General features: G+C 34.4%; 2 protein-coding genes across 3 annotated transcripts; one reads left to right on the top strand and one right to left on the bottom strand.

The window, feature by feature from the left end:
* The first annotated feature begins 5157 nt into the window (after window positions 1–5157).
* LOC103500118 (uncharacterized) lies at window positions 5158–6113 on the top strand. The gene has a single exon (XM_008463325.3). It carries the CDS (start codon window positions 5283–5285, stop codon window positions 5898–5900), a length of 618 nt encoding a protein of 205 aa, XP_008461547.2. The 5' UTR covers window positions 5158–5282; the 3' UTR covers window positions 5901–6113.
* Window positions 6114–6581: 468 nt separating this feature from the next.
* On the bottom strand, window positions 6582–12659 carry LOC103500117 (uncharacterized). Of its 2 annotated transcripts, XM_051086941.1 has the most exons (6): window positions 11585–12655; window positions 11393–11460; window positions 9463–11286; window positions 7640–7751; window positions 7324–7500; window positions 6582–7250 (listed from the first exon to the last, which is right to left on the bottom strand). In XM_051086941.1, exons 1-6 carry the CDS (start codon window positions 11736–11738, stop codon window positions 7135–7137), a joined length of 2451 nt encoding a protein of 816 aa, XP_050942898.1. In that variant the 5' UTR covers window positions 11739–12655; the 3' UTR covers window positions 6582–7134. The 2 variants fall into 2 exon arrangements, with proteins under 2 accessions (XP_050942898.1, XP_008461546.2); XM_008463324.3 differs by having other exon boundaries at window positions 6582–7500; window positions 11585–12659.
* Between the last annotated feature and the right edge of the window lie 5152 nt (window positions 12660–17811).

Here is a 17811-nt window from a genome sequence, read left to right as displayed (position 1 = left end):
ACCGACTGGGCCAGGTAACCTGGCCGAAACATACCATTATCGGATTTCCATCCCTCCATTGACACCAACTCCATTAAACATTCCACAAGAGTGTCCTTCTCCTCTTTCGTCCAGACATGCCTCGGGGCACGGGTTGAGGCTGACATATTGAAAATGATAAATTACAAGAAATACATGGAGTACGTTAGTAATATCAGAATTTCACATTTAACAGTCACAAATAAATGGTGTACGTTCATTTCATATGCAACATTACATTTTACAGGTCAATAAAATGCGCATACAACCGATGACTTCTAATGTAAAATTTTCTTATCTAAGCGTTACGCAACTGCCAATCTGTGAACATTGATTCAGCTAGTTCGTCACGCCACTGAGACCAATTGTTTGTCATCTCAATGTAGTGAATGTCTTCTGAAGCGGTGGTTGTCGCGTACGCGGAGTCCCCCTCGTCCACGTTGTAAACGTCGTCGCAATATGTCATTTCTCTGTTTATCAAATTGTGGAGCAAGAAACATGCTAGTATGGTGCGACACTGGACTTGTAGGGGATAGTGCGACTTCCCACGAAGAATGGCCCAACGATCCTTAAGAACACTGAAGGCGCACTCAATGACATTCTTTGTCGAAGAGTGCTTCATGTTGAAGTACTCCTTTGCATTTGTTGGCGCATTTCCAACACTACGCCACTCTTGCAAGTGGTACCGCTGGCCTTTGTAAAGAGCGAGAAATTCCTCGACGTTTGGATAACCCGCATCGCACAGATAATAATATCCTGTTATTCAAACTATTTGTTTATGCGCTTTGAATATGTAAGTAGAAATCGACGTATTTTTATTATAAATAAGAAATACCCTTTGGCACTTGTAGTCCATTTTCTCATGCTAGGGCATCCCGTAGAATCTGCAAGTCTGTCGTCGATCCTTCCCAACCGGCGAAGACGTATACGAAATCCCCTTTCGTGTTGCACAACGCCCAGTACATTTGTGGCAATTTCTCCCTTACGCGTTCTGAATGTAGGTCGATCTTCTGCAGGAACGTTGACCTTTATATACGTCTCATCTAATGCGCCAAGGCAATTCTGCACGTTGAATAAACACGCTGAAATAAGTATGACGTACGTAAAGGTCAAATACACCGAACTTTTACCATGCCCACCTCGAAACACTTCCAACGTTGATCATTGCAGTTGTTTGTTACCTGAATAGGTCTCTTTATCACCTCCTCGTACAGTCGAACCACAGCCAACAATACGAGGTTAAAATGTCGAGATACTTTCTCACCGGACCGTACAAATTCTCGTTGAATGACGCGGTTCTTCACGTCATGAGCAAGGGCGTGCAAGAACATTGCTACCATTTCCTCAACATCAACAATCTCAGTCGACGAAAGACCAGGCACATTTCTAAGTAAATGGCATAGAATTGCGAATGTTCGCCTGTCCATCCGCATGCTCTGCCGACACACAAGATCTGACTCATGTATCATGCAAAAGTATGCAAGCTGCCTAATTCTATAGCGTGTATCGGACGGTATATGTTGGAGACGCTTATTGTTGTTCATTAGTAGCTCCAACGTTAGTAACATCTGAAGTTGGGCCAACATAAACGCAGTTAGGACCCCAAGAAGTGTTTGTTGATCCATTACAAAGTATGTAAAGTTTCCTAAAAATATGTACTAAGTGAATTAGTAAAATATCGATATACAATGTCAAAAGATCCCTAATGGAAGCTTATTATGCACTTACTAAAACCCTAAACTTAGTAATATCCCTATTTACTAAAACCCTAGACATAGAACAAATAACTTGTTTTAAACATTATTTTAAAAAATGGGTTTCAGTAAAAAGGCCTTATGAAATTGTAAGTACAATCTAATGTGGTAACACTATTATAGAAATAGTATGTGAGATACGTACGTACTTGTGAAGATCGTATTTTAAAAAAAAACAAATGTGACATATGTATGTGTCATAGTGCATACAAATTTCAATTAATTAAACACATCTTTTCAAAGTTGATGAAATGTGTATTCGATTAATTTAATTTAATTACTATCCAAATTTATGATCATATTTTAAAAAACAATATTGGTAAAAAGTTGATGATATCCAAATTTATGATCATATTTCAATTAATTAAACACATCTTTTGAAAGTTGATGAAATTAATGTCTTTATTTCTATTACTTAGAATGATTGGTAAAAAGGTTATAACTTTTTTTTTGTAAAAAACATTGTTCAGTAGTCATACTTATAACAATGAATGAAAAGCATGTGTTAGCCCATTCTTGTTATGATATGGTAGTATAAAAGTTTTTATATTTTTTAAATTAGGAATTGTTGTTAATTAATTGGATAGTTAGTAGGAATTGTTGTTAATATATAATTGGATAATTAATTGGATATTTTTTAAATAGGAATTGTTGTTACTATATAAAAAAAGAAGATAGTTAAAAAAGAGAAAGTGAAGAATGCATACACATTATAAACCAAATAATATTTAACAAAATGTTCATAATAAATTTATACAAAACCCAAAAAAATAAATAAGAAAAAAATACTGAAGAGTATACAAAGCCTACAAACGGCCATTATAATAGTATCTCTTCGAAGAGTATACTCGTGAATGGCGACGTCCTGCATAAGAAAAAGAACATGGTTAATATTTGTACATAAGATACGAGATAGAAGGTAAAAAAAGTAAAAGAATATTACATATACATACCTTATATGACGACAAATCTTACCCGAAATCAACATTGAATGATGAAAGGGATTAATAATGAACATCCAAAGGATAACAAAAGAAGTTTTTTTAAAATTGGTAGCTTCAAAGTTTTGAAACCATTCAAAAAATTGAATGAAATTTCATCGTAGTGGACACATCAAAAATAACAAAGTAAACATGAAACAATAACAGAGAAAGAAGGACAGAAACATATACCAAAAGGAGGACAGAAACTTATACCAAAAGGAGGATAGAAGCACAGAAGGAAAACATGAATACAATAGATGAATATAAGTACATAGTAAAGAGTTCGTAAGTGAGAAAGGAAGACAGAAGCATATACCAAAAACATATAAAGAATAAAATAGATGAATATATAAGTACATACAAAATAGTGAGAAAGGAGGACAGAAGTTAATTGCAAGAACATGTAGGGTAACTTAAATGAAGAATCGACAAAAAAAAATGAAAAATTAGCAAAAAATAAGGCAGATTAAATGAAGAATCAACAAAAAAAAAATAACTTACGAAGGAGAAGATACAAACAGAGAGAAGAATGCAGTGAATGAAAAGAGGAAACGTGGTGTATATATAGGGGAAGATAGGGCAAGTTGGGAGGGCTTTAATGGAGGCAAACCAAAAAATAAAGAGGAAAGTAATACATTGGAAGCTATCCATCAATAAAAGACGGGAATCTCTGCTAGAACTGACATAAAGCATAGAAAAGTCCAAGGAGTCAAAGGCTATGTACTGAAAGTTATACCAAAAGCATACAATCTAAACAGATGGAAGAGACAACACTGAAAGCTATACAGAAAGCATACCATGTAAACAGATGGAAGAGACAATACTATGCAGCCAGATAATTTTTAACCCAAAAGATGGAAGAGACAATACTATGGAAGAAAAGTGTGTAAACAACTTCAAACATATTTTGTGAATACAAAATCAGGCAACACAATTGATAGCAAATGTTATCAAAACAATGTAAAATGTAAAGCAAGAAGACAGAATGGAAGGCCAAAATAAAGTAGAGCAATGTAAAGCAATAAGACAGAATGGAAAGCCGCAAAAGCATGGACAAATGTCTTTACATACATATATGGAAAACAAAAATCAGACAATACCGAAACTAAATTATCTTAACAGAGAACATAATGCAAACAAATAAATATATTCCAAAAGAAAATCAGTTTGTATTGAAAATGGGAACTCGTCATCGGCTAAAAAAAATTGGATTCAAAAGACTCCAATACCTCCTTACCAAGCTTGATCAGAACCCAATGGCAGACAACGGTGTGAAGTTTCTGTCTTATCAGTGAAGGAAATGACCAAATGACAAGCGAAACACCCAGCCGCAACAATGGAACCGCAAGCGACAAGGAGAAGGAGAAAATTACAGGGTCGCCTTCAACAAAATGACTTTAGAGACAAAACCCTAGATTCCAAAAGGAAATCGTGTTTGGAGCCAACACCGTTGAAGGGTCGGCTTCAACAAACACGCAAAACCTTTGGGGACTGAGAGAGACGGATGAGAGAGATGCAGATAGAGATTCAACGTCACGAAATGAGGGTTCATCGGCAAAACGCAACGGACGAATGAAGGAACAAAATATCAACAAAATGCGGGTTAAGAGAAGTCGATTTTGCATGAAGACGGATTGAGGAAGAACACAAAACGAAAAAAGGAGAAGTCGATTTGATTACGGAGAACACAGAACGAAAGAAGGAGAAATCGGTTTTGCATGAAAACGGATTGAGGGAGAACACGGAACGAAAGAAGGAGAATTCGATTTGATGAGGGAGAACACAGAACGAAAGAAGAAGAAATCGATTTTGGATGAAGACGAATTGAGGGGAAGAGTTAACACGAGTTGAAGACGGAAATGGAAGAGGTGTATTGCCGGATTGAAGGGAGGCTGAAATCGGGTTAAGGAAACCCTAAAACCTTAATATTGGGCCCAAACGAGGGTTAGGTTTGGGCTAACCTAAGCCCACAGTGCCAACCCTAATCCTAAACAGGCTCTTAGGGTTTAGAGTTTTTTGTTAGTGAAATTAAATTTTTAAATTTTTGTTGTTGTTTGAAAGATATTATAATAGAATGCAGGTAAAGAAATTTGAATCCAAATTTTTTTTTTATTTTGATACAACAAAGTGTTTGAGTTGAACTGATGTTAGCAAATTCCAACGGAATAATTTGTTTTTTAAGTAAATCTTTTGTACGGTGTATAAATAATCTTTTAGAAAAACTTATTACGTAAATTGTGGGGTATGAAAAAGAATCAGACCATCAGAAATAAACAAAAGAGAAGATTTACCAATTTTTCTCAAAAGTGGGACCCACTACTCGTGAAGTAAAGAAGAACGTTGGAAAAGTGAAATCGAAAGCACACAATCTTTTCCCTTCTCTCTCTTCACATTACCCAAATTTCAGACCGTTGAGAAACCAAATTCCCTTTTTCTTTTCAAACCCCACAAAAAAATAAACACACTAATTATCTCTTCTTCTTCACCTCATTCAAACAAAAACTCAAACCTTCCTCACCCTTCAACAATGGCCGACAAATTCCACCACCTCCCCTTCCACTCCATCGACTCCAGATCCCTCCTCCTCCACCAGAACTCCGCCGCCACCGACCACCCCATTTCTCTCCACCTCACACCTGAGCCTTTCTCCATGGAAAGAGGCCCAAGGTACAAAGCCTACGCAGAGCTCAGAGAATCCAAGCTCCGCTTCAGAAACGCCATGTATCGCCACGATGAACACCCAGAGAAGTCCACCCCCCCGCCCAAGAAGCAAATTAAATTTCTGGGTTCGGAGACTGTAAGGAAAAGGTCCGCTACGGTGGCGCAATCGGTGCCGGATTTCTCTGCAGTGCTAAGAAAGGAGAATAGAAAGCCGCCGCCGGGAATGTTGTCGCCAGTGATGGAGATGACGCCCCCAGGGAAGACGTGGGGGAAGAATATGGGGGGATTGTCGACGAATTCGAGGGGGAGTAAGTCGGCGAGCGCGGGGGAGAAAAGGGGCGGCGGATTGACGACAGTGAGGAAAAGCTACGCTGGATTTGAGGAGCTGAAGGGGTTTTCTACCGCGACGGCCAAAGCTATTAATGGTGAAAATAGGAAAGGGGGAAGGAAAGGAAAAACTGTATTGGGGAGTAGACAAGTTTAAATGAAAATTAGAAACAAATGATTGTATTTTTCGGAGGAAAGAAGATTGCTAAGACAAATGTTTTTGAATTTTTGTTGGTTTTTGTGTTAGTTTTTATTTTTTTTTTTATTTTTTTTTTTTTTTATTTTTTGGGATACTTTTGATTCTTTTATTATATAGTGGATAATTTGGGTTTGTGGAATAATGAAGTGAGAAGTAAAAAAATTGTCGTAATTTGTTCATCTTTGTGTTCATTTATTGATTAGCTTCTTCTAAGTAGTGTTTCATCAAATCTAATCATGATTGTTATTATTATTATTTTTAATATGAATTGAGCTACCCATATTTAAAAGTTCTTATTGATTCACATTATTACTATTGTTTTGTTTCTGAAGCATTAGCGTGTATTGATTTCATAAGTTTCTGAGTATATTTGAAATCTAATCATCAAAATCATTGCATGCTGTTGCTGGACAATAAATTGTTGTAGGGTTTGGAAGGATTTCTTTTAGTGATCCAAAACCGCATTAAGAGATTAGTCCTTAATGAATATTAAATCATCTAAATGGAAACTTTTAAAATCTACTAGTTAGCTAGTTATAAGGATTTGATCCTCAGAATTATGCTCACTTGGATTATTTAAACCCATAACGAAAGTAAATGAATAAAAGAAGCATATTACAAAGGTGAATGAACTCCAAGTTTAGGAAAATGAGGTAAATGTTAAACTTACGAATGCCAGAAAAATCCTCTTGAAAATTAGATGCACAGATCAGAGAGTTTTGAGCAGTAAAGCCAGCTTCCATAATTATATGCTTCAACTAACAATGAGAGCCACAAATTCACATCTACAATTACATTTAACCTTCATTTGTACAAAAAAAATTGCACACAAAAGATATAATCCACAGTCAAGATCATCCCTTCCTGAAGTCCCAGAGCTCTGTTACAATTTCCTCAACCAACATTTGAAGTATGTACCCATCAATTTCAGCCCCACTCTCCAATTCTTCAATGCTAAAATCACTCCATTTCCCCAAGGAGTGGCTCATTTCCCATTCTACTATCTCATCTGTCATCATCCCAACAAAATGTACCCATTTCTTAATCTCCTTCTCGACATCTCGGATAAATGCTCTTGCACTTTGTCTTGGCAATGTTCTTATCCAAGCATTTGATCCACCATAGTATAGTTGGCTATGTTTCGAGTCTAGGCATTCTATCAGACAGTCGAAAAGAAATCCTCTTAGATGGTTTACCTCCTTGACCTCCTCCAAACTGCCGACACTGCTAGAGTTTGCCCACATTTCACACGTGAATGTTTCCAGTTCATCAATGAAAAGTGGCAAAATGAGAAGGTTGTTTTCATCCCTGCCGAATAAAATTTCAGTATTGAGCATAATGTCTTTTGCACGAGCAAGCTTACTCCCAGTCAATTTTATACCGGTAAGGTTGTTGCTCTGCAGTATGCTAGAAATAGCAGTAAAGACTTCCGACAACCTTTCATTCCCAACATTCCCTTCGCTCAAGGAGGTTGCGGAATCTAAAAGATCGGTATCAGGTTCAGACAGCGGCGGTCGATCGAATGAACAATCAACAGACTCAGCTGGCATTCTGCATCCTGTGACGATAAGAAAAGACATTAAGCCTAATTATTCTCACATGGAGGCATTTTCAAAGAATAAAGGAGATTGAGCCTTTTGGATAAATCATAAATTCACTCTTGTATTTTGTATTGTTAGGTACACTAAACTTCTAACCTGAGCTCTCATCCATGCTGCTGGACGAGAACGAAGCTTCAAGAACAGAACCGGGGCTAAGTTGATCTTGTCCTTTTAATATGTTTGTGATCCTTTCTTCCTTCAAATCATCCTGGAAAGACAGGAGTGGAATCAATATCAATCAAAAGTAAACTACCTTTTAAGCTTCTATTAGAAACTAAGATGATGAAACTAATAAAATAATAACAGAAAATAGGAACTACGCCAAAACTTGACATACATGTAAACGTTTATTGAATTTAATGAAAAACCAGAAGAAATGTATGGTTTACCGTCCATGAAAGAAAAGACTAAATTGGACTTTCAAATAATCCTAGGACAAGAGAACTGTTCTTGAAATAAACTTGAAAATATGTAATTCAGAAGAATATTGCAATACTGCAATTCATGTATCTTTCAGGAAAGTCCCTTAATGCTTTAAAAAAATTGACAATATATTATCTAAGGAAGCTGGCATAGTCAATTGACAAGCAAACAAACCATGGAATCAAATTTACAAGATCATATTTGGTGCAGGCATAAATGAAAATGCAGCTTCAGAGAAAATAACTGGCAACAGGCATTTAATTAGGAATCTGATGTAGGTCATTTTCAGGTATAAGAAAACCCAATTCAATTAATTATTAAACATTCACTAGGTCAATTGAGCATTAAACATATAACATTTGACAACCAACTTTCATCAAGTACTAGATATTCCAACTTTTTCAAATCTAAGAGGATCCATTTTTTCAGTCCTCAAGTGGGGTATGGGGATTCAAACCTCAGACTCCACCTGTCGTGTTTTTGGGAAAAATATTAAAAATGCAGTTGTCCAACATAAAAAAGGTTTAGGAAATTCTTAAACTTGTCCTACCTTGGAAAAGTTTAGAAAAGTCACCAACTACTTGTCCTACACTAAAAAGGTTTAGGAAAGTCATGGACTATAAAAGGAGCCTATGTCTTTGTTTTTCAATTGTCTCAGTTAGAAGCACTTTAAGCTTTAGTATGCTAACTCTAATTAAATTTCTTTTGTATTCTCTAGTTGAAGAGTGGGTAAAAGATGTGATTGACCTAAAGCTTGGAGAGAGTGTTCTTGTAATTGGGGTTAGGAGAGAGAAAATTATTCTTTGTGATTGTAGCAATTTTTCACATAGTAAATTTCTTTCTTGTCCGTGGTGTTTCTCCAAGTTGAGAGTTTTTCACGTAAATTCTTCTGTTTCCAGTTTTTTATTGCTTTCTCTCAATTTCTCTATTATTTTTCTGCTTATTTCCTGAGGTAGAAGTGGGAGGTTTTTCCCAACACGAACCACTCAAACAAGACCATGTGCCTTACCTAGTTAAGTTATGTCCAGGTTGACAAATTTAAGAGAACCTTAATACCTGTAATGCACAACATAGAGGAACTATGCACGAGTGAAGTAGACTGCCACTCAGTTACTCTTTTTCTGTTTTTAGAAACAACTTTTATTAAGAAAAAAGAATTAAAAGAATACAAAAGCATAACACAACTCAACTATTTGATAGAGGAAACCAAAAAACTAGAAAAATCCAAACAGATTTTAAACAACTGAAGTAGACTGCCACTAAATTATTTGATAAAGGGCATCCAGTCCTAATAGCTATTTGTTTTTCTTTCTTTTTGAGAAAAAAAAGTCAAGGACATTTTTATCATAAATTCTTCATACAATAATTTTCCACAACTGATGCGATTAGGCAATGCATTATACATATAGGAAGCAATCACAGTATGAAAGTGATGTTGCAAAATGGAAAAAGAGAGGTGGAAAAGTAAATAGAACTATCAACGGAAAGGATCTTACATAGTGAGTGACATCCATGTTGACTGTGGAGCCCTCCAAAGAAACTTTCCGAGCAGCTGCTACGGCAGCTATCAGTTCTTGAATGACTACAGAAGCAGGCTTCTTCAATGGACAACCCGATGATGACCGATCATCTCCTTGAGAAGTTAATTCCTTTAATTTTTGCTCCAGGATATCTAAAGCATCTCCTCCGAACAAGGATGGGTTTTGGGAAGACACATTTCTCTCATTTGACAAGCTTTCCTCATTCATCTTTATTGCGACTGTGGTTTCTTGTCTGATGGGAGAATTAAAGATGAAAGAAACAATGTCTTTATCCCTTTTGCAAACTCTATCAGTAGCATCTCTACAACCAGCTAATCTATTACCAGCCCAAGGCTGCTTTGTGGGGAGAGGTTTGCTTTCAACCCTTGAACTTGTTCTAGACAATTTATCACGCGGATGGGATCGTTGTTTTGAAGCAGGTGACTCAAAAGAAGTTTTTCTATCAATTTGTCCACTCTCATGAGCAGTCCTCCTTTTCCTTGGTGAGGTACCTGATTGTGATGAAAAACCTTCATAACCATTAAAAGACTTTCTTTCTAGGCCAAACTTAGAATTTTCAACTTTAGCAGGCAGCTTCCCTCTGCTGCAGCCATTGAGACTTCGATTTAAGGCAACAAAGTTCTTGGTCCGACCCACAGCACTTTCCGGCGATGTGGTTCTTCTGCTTGATGTAATACTTGCCTTTGATTTTGATGGCATCCTATCTTTGACTGATGTCATATGATCTTCAGATTGACTGCAATGCTTGACCACGGATGATTGATTTGTCCTAAGTTTGAATTGTTGGCTGGATGGTCTGGTGGTTGGACATACAGATTCCTTGTTAAGAGGCATTCTTTCTGCAATAGAATCAACATGAGATATTAAACAACCCCTAGACTCATTATGTTTGTTCAGAGGCATTCTTTCTGCAATGGAATCTACAAGGGATATTATAGATCCCTTAGATTCATTTTTTTTAGAAGTAACAGTTTTAGGAACATCACAGCTTGTTTGGAGGATTTCTTCTCTTTCTTGCTGGAGGGATGATTCAGGGGTTGTTGTTTTATTCCATCCTGAACCCTTTAAAGATGCATTGCCATAAGTTGAATTGAGGGGTGAAATTGCAGATACATGTTCTTCAACACCATGATTGACGGCCTCAACTTTCAGTAAATTGTTGCAATTTTTACATGATGCCTGTCCCATGGACTTTGACAAATCATAACCTTCCCCTGGTATAACTCTGATTTCCCTCGATATAACCTCATTGGGAGAATAATTCATAGGCTTTGGAAGTGTGATTGCAGATTTAGCTCTGTTCGATATCTGCAGACTAGGCTCCAATATTTTGCTAGCAACATCGATCAACCGGGAAGTTCTAGACACATTCCTCCCCGAGGGAAGCCTTGGACTTTTTGTTGAAGGAAGTTTTGGAGGAGAAGGAGGCTTCCTTGACCGTGACATTACACTCTTATACTGTAGTACCTCAGCTCCTATTCGTCTCATCATCTTTCCTTCCTCCGTTCCCGTCTTTTGAAGCTTTAGAGGTCTTGCTTCAATTTTTACACTTGCTTTTTCAAAATTCATATCCTCTACTATTTTTTTTTCCACATTATCACAAGGATTAGAAAAACCGGTTTTCTTCGACTTATCCCGAGTTATAACAGGCATGGCCTCAAGTCCCATGAGTCTAGCAACCAGTCCTGGGACTCGCATTTCATTTCTGTGCCCTACGTCTGTACAATGATTTCCATTCTTCTTCACGTTTGGGAAACCGCCTCTATTTTCGTCAGCAACCTATTTCTCAAAGAATGGCACAACGTCAGTAAAAAGAACAAGAATATAAGCTCAAGAAGAAATCAAACTAAGTGGAAAAAAGAGAACTAGGAAAACAAGTAATTACCAAATGATTTTTTGAAGCCGGCATCTTTTCATCTCCTTTGAACTTCTTAGTTACTTGTTGGGTACGACCTAGTGCAACATAACAGACCCAGATATAAACTCCGAATTATAATGCAGATGAGCAAAACTTAAGCCAAGCATTAACCTTCAGGAATCAATGAAAGGAAAACAGTAGAATAAAACATTGCCCAACCTGGAGGAAGCAACTTCCTGGAGAAAAGCTTCTTCTTAGCCAATCTCCGGTTCCAATCAAAGAGCTGGAAGAAAATGCCCACACAACCACCAGACTTATGCGTCTTCTTCTCTGAAATAGCTAAACAAGACGATGTTCTACTTGTATTTTCCATCAATCTCTAACAAAAACCCCCCCAAAACACTCCAACAGAGTTAGACCCTTAACTTGCAACTCGATGCTCTTCAGTCTAACAAAATCCCCTCTTCAACCCCAAAAGCCCCCTAACCCAGTTATTCCCAAAAGCTTCATCCCCATTGTTCATACAAATCCCAAAAACACACTCTGAATCTTCGAACTCTACCCCATTTTCTCGATAACCCACCAAGAGATTAGAATCATCCCCCATCAAAAGAACCAAAAAGGTAGTGAGAAAAAAAGAAAGACCGTCTAAAAATAGGCTGCAATGCTCAATAAAACAGGTTCCCAGAAAGAATACCAAACATCCAACAAATGCAAGAATATCACGAAAGCCAAAAAAACAGCCTAAAGAAAAATAGAAACCAGTACAATAATGGAGAAAAGGGACCTGCAAACAAAAAAACAAAAAAACCCAGAAAGGGTTTCTGATAAAAAAGAAAGATAAAAGTTCAACAGGGCGCTAGTAAACGACGAAGTAACAGTGCCAAAACAGCCACCACTCGGTCATTCCCCTGACTCGTTCAGACCCAGTTCAGAATCAGTAAAGCCCATCATGTTCCAACACGCAAAACCCACAAACAAAGACAGATTGAGAAACAGAAACAGCGGGTGACCAAAGAAGAAAAATGGAAACAGAGCAGGAGGAGGAGCAGATAGAGAACAGTCCTCAAAAGCGGGGAAAGGGAAGTGAAAAGGGGGATTGAACCGGGCTGGACGAGGTCTTGTGATCGCGATAACCAAGAGAATGAAGCTCGAGGCGATGCCCCTGAAAGCTTTTTTTCTGCAAAACCCAAGAGAGAAAATGAAAGGGGATATGCAGTTGCAGGCAGAGCGTGAAGGATGTTGAAGAAACCACGCGCTGGGGAGTGGAATGGAACTATGGGGAGAAATGAGATGACGAAACGACAAATCGGATAATATTATTAAATTTAATTTTGTTTTAAATTTGTGATTTTGTATTTGTTTTTAGTTTGGTTTTTTTTATTATTATTGTTCTTAAATAATTTAGAGGCTTAGAATAAAAGGTAAAGACAATTTTTCTTCGTGTGTGTGATGGAACTTATAAATTACTAATTTTGAACTTTTGGGTCTTTTAACTGTTCTTTTCTTCTTTTTTTGCCACGTTTATTATGAAGAATGGATTTGAGACTTCGAGATCAATTTTTTTTTCATTCACAAAGTTTACTTCCTTTTTATTTTATTTGGTGGTTCAACTTTTCAACTGTAGACTTAGTTTCTATTTATTTAAATTTTATTGAATAGATCAATTAAATGTTTAAAAGTTTTTAGTTTGTTTTATACTCATTAGGTTTAAGAAATTGTTTGTTAGATAATTTGAAAATAAATAGATTAAATTAAAATATAGTTGTATTTCATATTTTTCATTTTCATATAATTCAAAAATTAGACTCTAATCGAAACAATTCCAAACTATTTGTAGTTACATAGTCTAAAATATACTTATGAACATGTTTGAGGGCTTTTTGCATATCTAAGGGCTTTTTGCATATCTGGTAAAATAAATTTTAAAAAGTAGGCTTATAGCACATATTTATTTACTTTTGCAAAAATGACAAAAAAAGAAAAAACTAGTACAACTCACGTGATACATCTGATATATATGTGATATGTCACTAATGCATACTTGATACACTTGATAAACTACTAATATACACTCCATACACTACTAGTATCTACTTGATACATTTTATACCCATGTGATATACACTTAATATCCTTCTAACAAGTACTTGATATGTGAGACCTTGTGAACGTGTTTTGCCTACTGCGTTGAGATTTAGGCAAAAGGAATAATTAGTGCAAAGAGACCTTCATTAAAGAGTAACTCATGCATTGCGAGGAAGTAATAAGATAAAGAAAACTGAAGAGAGGTGACACGATGAACGATTAAGTGTTGAGCCTACTAAACCTTGAAGTGATAGCGCAGCCCTTGTATCAGTAGGTAGGCAATTGATTTGACCTCTACGCCCAATCCAAATCTAGGATAAGGATTTGACTGAGACACGTGGCGTCTTATGATTTGGACTGATTCTCGCCGCCGGTAAAACTCACCATTCCTACATGGAAAGCATTGCCGAAGAAACCTATAAATAAGAAGGACCCAAGCAAATTGGGACTGTTTCATACCCAATGTTGAGTTAAGAAAGGATTGAGGGAATTTTCAAAGTTTCTAGGAATTATCTGAAGCTTGAGTACTGACAGAATAATTGCAAGGAAGTTGTTGGCCTAAGAGCTGGGCAAAGGAGCTAGCCAATTTTTGAGTGTGAGTGATTCTTCTTATTAAATGTTTTCAAAATAAAAAGGATTTTCAAAATGAGTTCGAATTCTTAAACGTATTTCTTTTAGACCATGAACTTTGTGATTTATCTTATGCTTTCCAATTCTCAAAATGTTTAGGCCTTAAAAATAAATTGAACCCCCCGTGGATTGGGATGAGGTAATAAAATAATAAAGAATGTATAGAACTTGATAAGCTTGAAAGGAAATAACACTTGTACCCCTATGTGACATAATATCTCACACTTGTTATTTTTTCTGGTGTGAGATGTCTTATTCTTGTTGTGTAATATAGAATAAGATGATTTATTCTTGTTATGTGATCTCGAATAGAATGTCCTATTCATGTTATGTGATCTTGAGTAGGATGCCACATATTTGTTGTGTGATCTGGTATAAGATGTCTATTGCTTGTTGTATGATCTAGCATTGAAAGACGCATAAATGCGTAGTTGGAATGAATAGAACTTGCTAAATCCGTTGAGGTTACTTCGCATAGCTATAAATTGGCAAAAAAGTGTGGTAAACGCTTAAGCTGAGGAAATGGTACAAAGATAGTGAATATGTATAATAATTCTATGAAATGATCATATGATGCGAAATGCATACGACTCAATAAGAATTGCGATGAAAGAATAGAAATGTAACTTATTCCTTTAGAATTATAATAAATTGTTTAGCAATGATTTAGGTTTAAAATCAATTCCTTGATAACACTAAAGGCTATTTAATTACACCGCCTGATTTGGCAAAAATTTACGACGAATTGAAATGATTTTGATGACTAAAAAAGATGATAAAAGATCCCATTCACTAGACATTTTCGTCTAACTTCTCAATGTTTTGTTTTATTCCCCCTCCTCCCTCCAGGTAGAGAAGAACATCCTACGTTGAACTTGCAGTCTTGATCGTCTATTGTGCCCTTGTAATTACATTATTTGGTAGTGGCCACTGTTACCTCACGTAGCATGTAAAGCTAGGCGAGGAAAGTCAAGTCGCTAGTTTTTTAGTTTGTACTTAGTTCTTTTGAAAAACTTGTGTACTGGATCTTAAATGTATTTTCCTGATTTGATCATCAATGAAGATTTCTTGTTTCATCTATGTTAACTTCTGCGTTTTACATTTATGTATGCATTTATTTTCGCTTACTAGGCAATTAATGTTTTATCACGAGGGTGTGATGTGTTGAATGTCTAGAGACGACAAGCCTCTACTCGGTCACATAAAGTGACTTTTGGGGCGTGACATGATATACACTTGATATAGGTGATATACACTTTGTACACATTTGATATACGCTTCACATATCGAATATTTGAATATATATTTATTGTAAAAAATATAAAACCACAAACATATACTATAATAACACAAAATATTAAAATTTTCCAACTTATTAATTATTTGGATTTTTTTGGGTTTTTCCATGCATCGTGGTAGCCATTAGGCCGAGATTCTATAATTTTTCAAATATTCCCAAATCTTACGAGAAATCTTAACTAATTTTTTTTGTCTTTTCAAAAATTTATATTTACTCTATCAAATAGTAAAAATATAAATGGTAAATGTCGATATCCAGATATTTGAAGAAAAAAATCAAACATCTCGATTCATCTCGAGCAAAATTGTATCGATAAAGCTTAAAAAATTGATAATTTTGGACAATTTTATTTGGAATGAATCGACATCTATCAATTGCTAACTCTCGTTAAATTTTCTATTATAATCTTGCCAAATTTTGTATAGAATTATTCTTGTAAATAAGATTTATATTGTAATTAATCTTGTCAACTTAATTGTAATTATGGAACACATCAATTCTAATAAAAAAGATTTGAAAATTTGTATAAAGGAAATTGGATCTTGAGAAAGTTAGTTAAGACTTGGTATTTGAGTGAGATAGATAATAGAAGGGAAATTATTTATATTCAAATTAGAAATATTTGCATAAATCCATGTTTTCAAATTTTTTAGATTAAAAAAAACATGAAATTTGAGAAGATTTGAAAAATTATTATCAATACATCTCAGTCTAATATCTAACTAGATGCACCGAAAATTCTAAAATAATCGATAAGTTGAAAATTTTAAATATTTTAGAGAAATTTCGATGATCGATCTTATTTGAGAAAAGATGATTAAACGATTTTTCAAAAATAATGTTAGTTTTACGAGACAAAACTTCCTAAATGTTATTTCTGATCCATTCTCAAATAAACTAAGACTACAAGAATTCGCTAATGCTCCCTAAAAAAGGTGTCATGTTTTTTTTACCCTAAAGTTGATAAATATTTACTGATTTACAAAAATGTCAGCTTTATTTAACCAAATATCATTAAACATATATTTACTTAATTATCATTAAATTAAAAATCTTTAATATTTTGTATATAAATATGTGTATCAAGTGCATATCTTGTTTATTGAGCATATTAGATATATCAAATATATATCAGGGTGTATCACTTAGGTTGGACTTGCTTTTTATCGTATCTACAAGATAAAAAAAGTGTGCGACAAACTTGTATATCTCGAAACTCAAATTATCACCTACTACAAATTCTGCATGTTTTATGTTTAAAAAAAATTGTAAAATTATTATTTCGTAATACTATGTAATTTATCGATTAAATTGAATTCTTGGTCCATATAACTTGAAATAAGTTAAATTTAGGTATTATAGTGAATTGAAATTCACTCCATATGTTTCAATAAAAACTTAATATAGAATTCCTTATAGGGATCATTTAAGAGGATTTAACAAACCATAAGAACTATACATAAAGTTATATCAAATCATAGAAACCAAAATCTAAATTTTAAAACTATATGGACTAAATTTTTTCTTGATCCAAATTATATAGACTAAATTTTAAATTTAACCTGACTTATAATATATAACATAATAAGTATTTAATTCATAATTAAAATTTTAAATTGAGTTTATAACCTCACATATTATATTTCTAAATTGTTTTTCTTTTATCTAATATAATTCTTTACTTTAATTTTTAAAATTCAAATTTTGTGTATAATCAAAACATAAAAAGTGTTTGTTCTTTATTAAAATTTACACAATTTGAGTCATACAATTTGAAAATAAATTTCAAAAAATATAATTTAGATTGTCTGTCAAACATATGTTCATTGAACTCAATAAATCTGAAAATATAAACCAAAATCTAGTTTATGAACCAAATAAATATTAATGTATATATAATCTATTTTTAAGAATACATTAATTATTTTCTAATTATACAGACGTTGTCTGTAATTTTAAATTATAAACTTAAAATATATATTTTTTTTACAAAAAATTGTAGTGAATGGTAATTTGAATTTAGGGATTTACAAGTTTTTCATACACTTTTCTCATTTTATAAATACATCAAAAATATATAAAAAAGAAAAACAAATTCAATCACAGTGATATACCTAATAGGCACATAATATACTTAATATACACTTGATACACATATTTATATACATAAATTTTGAAAACAATAAAATATTGAAAATTTTTAATTTAATGAAAATTAAGTAAATGTGTTCAATGACATTTTGGTAAATAAACAAATGTGATATTTTTTAAATGAGTTGGTCTTTATTGATTTTAAGGTCAAAAATTGTGAAACATATTTTTAGTGGGCGTTTGGGGCAAGAAGTGAATTATTATAGTCCTAAGTTATTATGGTTGAATTATAAAAGTTTGTCTTTGGTTTACATTATTTTAATTTTGTTATAATAGT

Source organism: Cucumis melo, chromosome 6 (genome assembly GCF_025177605.1).
Source record: "Cucumis melo cultivar AY chromosome 6, USDA_Cmelo_AY_1.0, whole genome shotgun sequence".
Taxonomy (NCBI): Eukaryota; Viridiplantae; Streptophyta; class Magnoliopsida; order Cucurbitales; family Cucurbitaceae; genus Cucumis; species Cucumis melo.
This window is presented reverse-complemented; position numbering and strand designations above follow the sequence as displayed.